An 11,414-nucleotide genomic window follows, 5' to 3' on the forward strand; every position below is an offset into this window, starting at 1 on the left:
CCTTTGTGATCCATGGCTTATTTGATCTGTGATGCTTTCTAGTGATTTTCATTAAAGGACAATGTTTTTCATATAGTGAAATTATGTGACGTTCACTGTGACTGAGGTTCAGCTTAAACAGGCATGTTTTTAAAAACTCATTTCAAAGAACCTCATTTTAATGCTGACTCATCAGTTTCCTAATCTGTACAATGAATTAAAAGGAAAATGTGCTACTTAACAAAACCCTTAGTCTTAATGCTCTGCACACTGGTAAATATGTTTTGGTAAATCTGGTGTTGTGTGTAGATCTGATGGAGACTTCAGGGCTTCACAGGACTCAGCGTCTCGGTCCGGGATACAGCTGTCAGCGACTCAGGTGTCAGAAACAACTGCAGGAACAAGCAACAGTTTTGTTTCATATTTCTTATGTTCAGCAAAACTAAAAATGTCTCCAATAAAACAAAAATATTGGTAAAATATATGTTGTGCACTATTTTTTCTTAATTTTCTAACATATCTCTTATTCCCTGTTCTGGCTGACCCCTGTGCTGCAGTAATGTGAATTTCCCCAGTGTGGCTTTAATAAAGTCTGGGTCTAAATAATGAAGCTTTACAAAAAATAACTGTTTAGACTGATGCTGTATAAAATGTCAGGTACTCTGTGTTTGTCCTTTGGTGTGCGCTGCATTACTGGTCCAGCATGTAACATTTGTCACCGAAACCGACTGTTTATTTATTTGTATTACATCTGCGTGTGAAACACGTTTAACCTTTAACACACTGGCACCAGCTACATACAGGGGAGTGTTTTAAATCAAAAAGATGAAGTAACGTTAGTAAGACATTCATCTGGATTCATTTTGGACACAACTGTAAATGTAAATATCTCAATGTTTCGACCACATTAAGCTTTAATTAACATTAACTGCCACGGCTCAAAGCAACAACAGGTCTGAAAACACAGAAAACTATTATAATCTAAAAGACAGAAAACTTTGACAAATGACAAAAACAGTGTAAAATTTCTTACCAAATTTAATTACAGTTGGGTTTTTGGGTGCCTCATAAATGACTTCATAGCTGTACTTAGACTTGTCATCCTTTGAAATCTCCACATGGGCTCTTATCTCTAAGGTGCCGTCTTTGTTTATCTCAGTGCCTGATCTCATCAGACCCTTCTCTTCAGTTTCTGATCTCATCAGACCCTTCTCTTCAGTTACAGTCTCCCCGTTACGCTTGATCTGCACGTCGATGGCTCCCTGGCCTTTGGCGATGCATGTCAAGAGGATTTTTTCACCGTCCTTCGAGTTCTGTGCATAACCCTGAACTTGAGCTGGAAGGAGAAAATATAAAGTGATGTCCTCAGGGTGGATCGACACATGAGAACTGTACCTCTGATACCCCCCAACTAACTACTGAAAACAGGAGCTCTGCTGGAACGAGCAGGAAATGAATCCAGATGAATGTCTTGAGCATCTGAATCAAAAATACTTTCCAACACTCACAATGTGACTGCTCCTTGAAGATGAGCCAAAACGATACAGCTGTGGCACACCTGTCACGTACCAGCTACACTTTGTGCTCCATCAGTTTTTTGCTTATTGCACGTTTCTCCTGTTTCTGCAGCAGCGCCTAATCTGACCGCATCGCCCACGTGTGACCACAGGCACTGACTCCAGGCCTGCTGTTAGTAGCATGTCCGTCTGTTTGTTAGCTAGCAAGCAGCTTCCTGTGTGAGCGTGTTACATCCTGTTAGGCAGGTCTGAGCTGAACACATCTTATTGTTTTTAAGAGTTGTAGATTAAATTTCACATGTTTGTGTTGCTCATCAAACGCTCAGCATGTTAGTCCAAACTATGACTGAGATGATCGATTATCACCATGATTCTGTTCTGACCAATGAACCGAGTCCTGTTTTAGTGTTTTGGGGCTTTTGTTCCCCAGACTGTCTTTGAGTTTCCACGCTTCACTTCATCATTCATTTCCTTTGTGACTCGGCAGAGGTCGGGATCACAGTGAGGAACAGACTGCTGCTAACAGAAATGTTTCAGTGTGTGTCAGAAGCTTCAGCTCCTCAGCGCTGCAAAGGTTATTTCATTATAACTGGAAGGCTTAATGAACATATTCACAGAATTCCAACTTTTTAAACTTCTGTGAGGGGGCTGCAGACGAAAAATTAGGTATACACTGACCCTCACATGGCAACGACTTCAGGATATGATCTATAAATTCATAAACCTGCAGACACATCTGCTGAAACTGCTTTTAACTTTACATCCTCATAGAGTTCAAATTTCATTAATTAAATAAAATTTGAGTATTTCTTTGAAATTGAAAGCTTAAATAAGTAATTGTTGATAAACTTAGAGTGCAAAATTAAAAATTAACAGCTTAGAGAGATCCACATGTGAGGAAACATTTAAAGCTGTTGTCTTTCTGTCACTTCTGTTTAATCTTTTATTTATGAACTGCAGGTTAAAATCAGCTTTCAGGTTTTCACCACTGCTGCTGTATAAATACTTTTACTCGGGATGGACCGATCTGGTATTACGTATCAGTCAGATCCTGACCTAAATTACTGGATCGCATATTGGGAAGAAATAAAACACGTAATCCGATCCATTAAATATCACAAAAGCACCTCACAAATCTTGCGACATGGCGTAACCCAGGCAGTGACCGGAGCACGTCGGAGCATAACGTATGACGTGATGTTGCGTGCGAGACCTGTCGGCGGTCTGGAGTTCACACTGAAAACATCTGGAGCCTCACTATGTGCTGCCAAACCAGGTGTTGTGCCAAGGTCAGCATCCCAGACAAAATTAGTTCCCACTGCGTTAAATATCTCAAGTTATATGTGATAGAAACAGCTTACACTGACGTCCATGTATCACGGCGTGTTTGCATTTATTTGCACCGCTCTCCACTCTGGATATCTGTTTATGTTCAGCTTTAAGCATAAAAGGGTCCATTTTTTTTAAAAGCTGTTAAATATAAACATTATTTTGTGCTGATATTGCGCTTCTTTTTTTCAGAACCAAAGAGTTTTTGAAATCTGCAAAAAATTGCATTTTAAAATACTTTTTGAATATTACCTGAAATAGTTAGAGTTCAAGTAATGTTAAAAGTTCTGTTAAAAGTTTAAATATAAAGATCAGTATTGTTGAACTGTGAACTAGTTTGGCTGCAGTGTATTTTTTGCATACAAGCATAATAGAATAGTTTTAGTGTTTTGTTTTTTATTATTAAATTTTAGTATGAACTTAGTACAAAATGCAGGAAGACATAAAAACAGTTTTATTGATTATAAAATAGACTATATTAGCTTCGTATCAGTATCGGCAGATATCTAAATTCATGATATCGGTATCGGGCATAAAAAGTGATATTGTGCCATCTCGAATAATAATTACCACATAAACACTTCAAATATCAGAAAAATCAACATTTAACTAAATCCAGAGCAGAGACATAAAGTACTGGCCTGACCTGACCTGAGGTCTATCTGTTAACACACAAAAGACCAAACAACATTTTTATTCAGGCAGTGCTTCATGTTTGATTCTTTTACCTGTATTCATATTTAAAAAGACATTTTAACAAAAATGTTAAAGAGCAGTGACTACTTTTGACACTGAAAGTGTCCGCTTACACATCACAGCAGACTACTGTCAGGATGATATTTTTTGGGCCAAACGGACTCTGAACAGACTGTCCCGAACTAGATGAATAGAATCAGTATCAGGATAATATTAAATAATCATGACTAGGCAGGGAGGTGTTTTGGAGAAGGAGGAGATACAAGGTCAGACGTGAGCGGAGAAGGGGCCTCGAAGGGAGACAACAAGACTGTCACGTCGGTTCTGGAAGAAGACAGTGATAATAATGACGTGTTATTGTTTGGGCATAAAACTTTACAGCCTGAGTGAGCTTCAGACCAACTCTGAAATCATCATCAGGCCTCAGTCAGCAGCATGTTCATTAACATGCAGTGTGAATGAATCACATGCTGAAGTGTAATCCTACAGTTTACTGTGATCCAGACTAACTGTTGTTGAAAAGTTTCAGTTCTACATGCAGATGTGTCTGAGTGGAGACGGTGGAGGAAACGAGCTGCACACTATCAGCAAACATCAATCATTTCTGTTCTGCACAGAAAAACTACATTTATGTGCAGCCCGTTCTCACTCCCGAGGCGTAACATGTCGACGTTTTGTCACGTCCCGCGGCGTTCCTGAGGAACGCGAAAGGAGACCTTCGGCGTTCTTATGGTACGCGGCGGGTTATGGCTGAAATCCAGTGCAATGACGCTCCCGCGGTAATAGACGTTCCAGCCCTAAACCTACCCATATGGAAAAGATATATATAAATCTTATAAAGTTTGTATCTGTCTTGTATGAAACTTGTATGAAAAGCATACAGGAGTGAAAACAGATATAAGATCCCTTGAAAAATTATATAATGAAACTTGTATGTTTTGGATACTTACTAAAACAATATATGAAAGTAATGAGAAAGTGGCCGCTTTCATGAGTAAATCATGTTTTTACCATTTCTTTTCCATATGGGTAACCTTATCGCTAGCCCTAACCATAACCTTATTCCTGACCTTAACCAGGACTTTAATGACGTTAAATAGTGTGTTTGTAAGCGATTTGAAGAAAAAGAGCGAACATGTGTAGATTGAGTCCAGACGGTTCTCATATGTCCTCATTTTTCCGAGGTCGTCATTTAGGAACGTAGTGGGTACAACCAACATATGTATTAGTATATTGTACGTACCAGGATTGACAACATTAGATAAGAGCAACAGAACCACAGCTGGAACTGCAAACATCGCAGCCACCAGTACCAGTAGGACTGTAACTGTGGGCCTCAGAGCTCTGCTCCTAACAGTGTCACTCAGCTGAGTTCTCTCTGAAACACAGGAAACGTTCACATTGGAACAATTTAAAGACAACAACATGAAATAAGTCATTATTGCAGGCGAGAAACATGAAGAGCAATGTGTTGAATACTGAGCAGGAAAGGAAACCAATAAAATATAGGAACGTAGCGATATACACGAGGCTGAAACTACAAAGTGGCAGGCACAGAGAAGGCATCGACACCTCCAGCCTTCTGATGTCCTCCTTCACCACATCCATGAACCTCATCTGAGGTCCTCCTCTTCTCCTCCTGCCTGGCAGCTCCATCATAGCCACCCTCCCTCCTCTGCACATGCTCAGACCACCTCAGCCTCTCTGACTCGTAGCTGTCCTTCTGATGGACTCATCTCCATCCTTCTCACTCTCAGCGAACATCTGAACATCTTCAGCTCAGCCTCCACCTTTTCCAAACCACCACAGCAGGTCTCACCACCATCTTTCACTTTTGCTGATTACCTTCTGCCACAAATCACCTGAACATCAGCACCAGTACACAGGCCTCTCTCACTTTCCACAATTCTCTTAAACAGGCTGGTTAAAGAGTCCACCGCCGAGCTCCAGTGCTCCTGGTCTTGCTTCCTTTCCTGCTCTCCTGCATGCACCGTCCTTCTCTCCATCACATCAGCAGCTCTCTCCCTTTACCAGTTATAGTTCCTACATTTAGAGTCCTACTCTCAGCTTCACATTCCTGCCTTTCCTTCTCTCTCACTGCCTCCTAACACACCTTCTCCTCCTCCTTTTTTTTCGTCTCGTTTGGGTTGGCTTGGAGCGTGGGCTCGTTTGTTCTTTGTTTGTTGCCGTCATCATCGTCGCGGGTAAGTTACCAGTGTCCTTTGTTGGCTCTGTTTTTCTGGTTGGCAGTTTTTTCTTGTGTGGGGGAAGGGTGTTTGTAGTGGGTGTGTTAGTATGGAGTTTAAATTAGAGGAGTTCACCATGAGTCCAACTACGCACTAAGTGATTCAGATCCAACAAGCGCGCCACCCGACTGTTTCAGTAGAGCTTCAGCCTGATAAGAAAGCTATGACACTCTCAGTAGCTAAAGACAAGCTTATAGAAGCTCAGAAAAATGATGAAAGCTTGTCATCCTGTTGGGCTTATGTGAAGGAACCTAAGTGTGGGAAATCTGCATCTTACCTCATTGAGGATGGGGTGCTGATGCGCTACTAGACTCCCAGTTCTGGCTGCACCCATGAGGGAGTGCAGCAAATTGTTCCGCAGTCATTCTGTTCCCAGGTCCTAAGCTTAGCACATGACCACATCATGTCCGGTCAATTAGGAATCACAAAAACATACAACCGTGTCCTCCGTTAGTTCTTCTGGCCTGGTCTATCTGATGTAGTAAAATTCTGCTGCTCGTGCCACACATGTCAGCTTGCCGGTAAACCAAATCAGGTGATTCCGGCTGCTCCGTTAAAACCCATCCCAGTCGTTGGGGAACCATTTGAGCATGCCATTGTTGATTGTGTTGGTCCTCTTCCAAAAACAAAGTCCGGAAACCAATACCTCCTCACCATGATGTGTACTGCCACCTGCTGTCCTGAGGCCATTCCGTTGCGCTCATTACAAACCCGTGGGATTGTGAAAGCACTTGTTAAGTTCTTTTCTACCTTTGGACTGCCTAAATGCATCCAAACAGATCAGGGCACAAATTTTATGTCTAAAATCTTTGCCCAGGTCATGACAGAGCTCGGTGTCACACACTTCCAGCGTGTATCACCCGGAGAGTCAGGGTGCATTAGAAAGGTTCCACCAAACTCTGAAAAACATGCTTTGCAAATTTTGCATTATGGTGGACATAGCCAAAGTCAGTGTGATAGCTTCTCAAGGGGATCAACCACTGTAAGAGGTGTGAGGGAGTGTGAACTCTTTCTTTGGGGAAAACCAAAGGTGTAAACCAGCTGTGTACTGCCTTTTGTTTTGTAGAAGGTATTTAAACCCAGGGCTGTGTTGGAGGGAGAGACTCTGCTGGTCAGTGTCCTGATAGCCGCTCTCTCTCTCACCAAGCTTGGGTTTTTATTAAAGGATGTCAGCTCCCACTCACCGTTGTCTGCAGGCTTCATTAAATGAAAACTTCCATAACACCTGTAACCAGATATAATGCACAGTAGTTCCCCTAACACTGTATAAAATCTACCAAAAGCTCATGTGATGACCGTGACTGCACAGCATCAGTTAGCGCTCTGTAGTCGGGCTCATAGTTGGACACACCCAGTCTCAAACAGTCAGGAAGGTGTTTGTCAGTCGTGTCTTTCACTGCACAACAGGAGAGGACATTTTTCTCTGCTCACAAGTTCCCAGGCGTTGCTCTCCTTTGCCCTCGACTTCAGTTTGGGCTTTTCTTCATCTACAGGTTGCTTGGGCGCAAAGCAGGCAGACTGTTCTGTCATCGACCAAAGTGAATAAAAACTCAAGCTCCCATTCTGAATGAGAGGGGTAGGTTTTCGGCTTCTTACGGACGCCATCTGCCATCTTACCCTGCTACACGTCTGCAGTTTCAGCCAAACGACTCTGCAGCCAATCAAACATCACGAGACATTCAGAGAAGTGACTGAACTTCTGATAGGTTAAGGTAATATGTTAATAGCCTAAAATGCTTTGCGACCTACTTTCATTGACAGGTTGATCGACTGGTTAGCGAACCCTGCTTTAGTGTAACAGCCGGGCAGATTTAGATTCTGAGAAAATACAATGAGTACAAGTAACCCCCCCTCAAAAAAAAAAAGAAATTGTTTTTTGAAACTCATTCAGTGAGAAAACATGTAAGAGAGCTACTGTTTTGGCTGAAATGTAACACTTTCACAGCAGAACCACAGTTACCATGAAGCTCAAACTGGGATTTTGACTGGCCTCAGAACTGATTACTGTCTGACACTGATCACCTGATTTTACCTACAGTTTGTTCAAAATTCATTTTAGTTGTAACTGAAATGATACCTGCCTTTCAAACAGAACTCCTACACACCAGGTGATACTCAAAGACATAAACTTCTGGGTCACAACTAACTTAAAAGACAAACAAACAAACATTTATTACTAAATCTACTTACTCTAAACTCTACTAATGAAGATTATAACAACAGAAAGATTATTAAACACATACGGGCTTCTTCTAGTTGCTTTTCCCCCCTAACCAAGAACATCTTCAGCCATTTGATGCACACATTCTCCAGGTATCCCTTGATGCGCTCTTTCATGGCCTGATCACTGTCCCACTCTCTCATGGTGAGTTGGGCCTCCTGAATCCAGGATTTGGTTTTAGAATCGAAGGAAAGGAGGTCATTTCCATCATAGGCGTACGTGTGCATAGCGCGATGAAACTTGAGCGTGCCATCAGGCTGCATTTTGCCCTCACAGCCACGCATCCCCTGAAGAACGTGGACAACTGAAAGACGGGCGAAATAAATAAAGGGCAGGTTAGAGATTAAAAAACCTTCTGATGTAAACAAATGAGCAGGAACAACTTTGTCCTGACTTGAAAAACGTAAAAGACATTTTTATAGAGAAACGCTTCAGTTGGAGATCAACTTGGTGCTCTTGTTAATGGTGCTCGACATTTCGTGGAGCTTACCCGAGTCATTCTGTCTCTTTCGATTCATTAGGCTTTCTAACCACTGTTCCTCTGTGCCTTTTCCCCAGTACTCAGCAGATAAACACTCTCTCATCCACTCCTGTTTGGGACCTTTCCTCTCACTCTCACTGTCGTAGTACTCGATCCTCCTGCCGTCCAGCAAACCCATGGCTGTGAACTTGTGGATGCCCGGAGTGCCGCCGGGTTTGGAGAGCGCCGTGTAGATGCAAGTGAGGGAGTGAATCTCTGAAAGTCACAAAGGGAAGAAAAACATAGAAAGATATTTATTTACGCTGCACAGCTGAGAAGCTCCAGCTGACTGCGCTCTCTTCTTCACTGTCTGTTGCTTGTTTAATAAATCTACCTTCACTACCTCTGCTCCTCACATGTTCACCTTTCCACCTGTGTCCCTCTCGTTCACACACATCTATTCTGTCTTGCATCTACTGACTTTCATTCCTCTTCTGTCCAGAGCATACCTTCACCTCTCCAGGCTCTCCTCCACCTGCTCCCTATTACCTCAACTCCATTTCTCCTCATATCTACACCAGTGTCATAAAAGGTTTTCTGCAAACTCAGCTCAGTCTGCCCAGCAGATGGCGCTAACTCTCACAGTGCTTCCAGTACTCTTCAGGTGTGACAGTGATCTGTGTAGGAGTTAGATGACTGCATCATTCCCCCCAGTACCAGGACGGTGAGTGAACTGCAGGAGGGCCAGCAGCGTGCTCACCAGAGGTGGGAGGTAAATGACCTGATACCATCCAGGCCTGTTGCTTTTCTGGACTTAATCTTCTTCAGCTCCTTCCTCACATGATCAGCACTCGAGAAGGGAGGGGTTTGTCAGGTGAGGGGGCGAGAGGCAAGGATGTGAAGTGGTGACACACTAAATGTGGGAGTGATATTTGGATTGGAGGGTGGTGGTGGAGGGGTGAGACAGGGGGAGGAAGGATGCATGGGGCAGTCTCAGGTGGTGTGAAGTAGGGTAGCAGATGTGGGTGGGGTCTGACAGTGCCATGATGCCTGCCGCGTCGCTGTGTCGTGAGCCAATTTTGTCGGCCGTGCACGTCTCAATGTTGGTAACGTGGTGTGTTGTGCCGCGGCCATCGCAGCTGGGTTGAAGGGAGGAGAGTTTGATGGTGTTGGGTTTCCCTGCCACTTTCACAACGTCCCACAGAAGCTCAGAGACATACACAGAGATGCTGGAACAGGCTGGAAACTCGAGTTAGTGGAAAAAGTCTTGGCTTCTGCTTTTGACTTCTCCTCCTCACTGAGCTGGTGATACCGTCTGAGTGACAACATCTGTTGCTCAAGCCAAGACTTTATGCCAGATTAGGCCGCTTCGATGTATTTTCTTCACAAGATGCTGAAGATTAATAAAATAGAATCTAAAATAATTCTACTAACTAATGAGCAGTTTTATAAACAACATGGGGAGGTTTGGGCAGGTCCCTACTAACGAATCACACACACACGCACGCGCACTCAGACGCGCGCGCGCGCAACTTCTGATTTCTAAAAGTTCATAATCATGAGTAAACCGACCTCTGCGTGTCTGCTGTACCCGTGCGCTCGTGTTACATCACTGTCATGAAGTAAATAAAAACGCCTTATATGTTCCGTGAAGTAACGGTCCTTCTTCACTTTCATTAAAATGTCCTGAAAAAGTAAACTCACCGCTGTTGGCAGCCAGTCCTGCCCCCAGAAGGACGAGAACTGTGACGAAGAACATGTGACACATACAGGAGACCTTCTTCTCATTTCTAAACTCGCTTTTATTTGATTTTTCCACCGTGTTTCTTCTTCATCTTCTGAGATACCTATTTCCTGCCCGCGGCGCGTTCACTGCCTGCTCTGAATTTACATATAAATGTGGCGTTCAATGCACGTGTATTTTTTCGCGTGTTTTGTGTCTACCAGTGAGTTTTAGGACCATATTAAGAAAAAAATGATTATCAATCATTTTGAGATTGAAGCTGAAATGTGGAGATTACAGTTGTTGTTCAAGACAATCTGCCATCTGTGCCCTCTCAGATAGTGAAACCCTACTTTTCCTTTCTTGTTATTAACCGTTTTTAGTAACAAAGAATAAAGAAATTATTTGTCTTTTAGAACACAAATATATTACTGTGGTGATACGTATAAGGACGCTGGAGCGAGTGCACAAAACAGAATCTAGTCAGATGTAAAACACACAAACTGTGAGGAGTGGATTGGACAAAATGAAACAGCTGGTCATGGAAAGATGTGCAACTCATCTCAACAAAGCACTTTGTAGAGCAGGAGTGGGCAACTCCAGGCCTCACGAGGGCCGGTGTCCTGCAGGTTTTAGATCTCACCCATGTGTCAACACACCAGAATCAAATGATTAGTTCATTACCAGGTCTGTGGAGAACTTCAGGACGTGTTGAGGAGCTAATTTAGCCATTTAAATCAGCTGTGTTGGATCAAGGACACATCTAAAACCTGCAGGACACCGGCCCTCGAGGCCTGGAGTTGCTTTGTTGTAGGGGCTACAGCAAACGTGGCAGTTTGTCTTGAAACAATAACAATAACATCCACATTTCGACTTTATTATCAAAAAGATCAAGAGCACATATATTTTTTACTTAACATGCCTCCAATACTCTCATTTCTCTGTGTTCGAGCTTCTCCTTCCTGAACTTTTAAACACATTTCAGAAATCAAAGAAGGGGATCCTCAGCCTGTACATGTGACTGTCTGATGGGAGCACAACATTTCTGTTAAATATATGATGATACAAACTTGTGCATTTACAAACTGTATGAAATGTCTCACCTTTACCCTGTACCTCTGCTAAAAAGATATATTTTTATATTTATTATTAATATTTATTAGTGCCCAACAAATTGAACACATCAATGTGAGCATCCTCTGTTTTCAGCCGTCTTCTTTAATAATAATAATAATGATAATAC

General features: G+C 42.6%; 1 protein-coding gene across 1 annotated transcript; it reads right to left on the reverse strand.

The window, feature by feature from the left end:
• Window positions 1-302: 302 nt before the first annotated feature.
• Window positions 303-10,343, reverse strand: LOC102313243 (patr class I histocompatibility antigen, B-2 alpha chain-like). Its single transcript, XM_042214567.1, has 5 exons — window positions 10,153-10,343; window positions 8,479-8,724; window positions 8,011-8,292; window positions 1,026-1,315; window positions 303-371 (listed from the first exon to the last, which is right to left on the reverse strand). Exons 1-5 carry the CDS (start codon window positions 10,214-10,216, stop codon window positions 303-305), a joined length of 951 nt encoding a protein of 316 aa, XP_042070501.1. The 5' UTR covers window positions 10,217-10,343.
• Between the last annotated feature and the right edge of the window lie 1,071 nt (window positions 10,344-11,414).

The sequence above is a fragment of the Haplochromis burtoni genome, unplaced genomic scaffold, assembly GCF_018398535.1.
Source record: "Haplochromis burtoni strain Fernald_Lab_line unplaced genomic scaffold, NCSU_Asbu1 Contig_588, whole genome shotgun sequence".
Classification (NCBI taxonomy): domain Eukaryota; kingdom Metazoa; phylum Chordata; class Actinopteri; order Cichliformes; family Cichlidae; genus Haplochromis; species Haplochromis burtoni.

What these genes read in the sequence shown, in the direction of transcription:
- LOC102313243 (XM_042214567.1), bottom strand. Translation starts at nt 10,216, where the DNA reads ATGTGTCACATGTTCTTCGTCACAGTTCTCGTCCTTCTGGGGGCAGGA. An exon ending in AAAGAGACAGAATGACTCGG is followed by an intron (nt 8,293 to 8,478) that starts GTAAGCTCCACG and finishes CCCGTCTTTCAG; the next exon opens with TTGTCCACGTTCTTCAGGGG. An exon ending in AGGCACCCAAAAACCCAACT is followed by an intron (nt 372 to 1,025) that starts GTAATTAAATTT and finishes TTGTTCCTGCAG; the next exon opens with TTGTTTCTGACACCTGAGTC.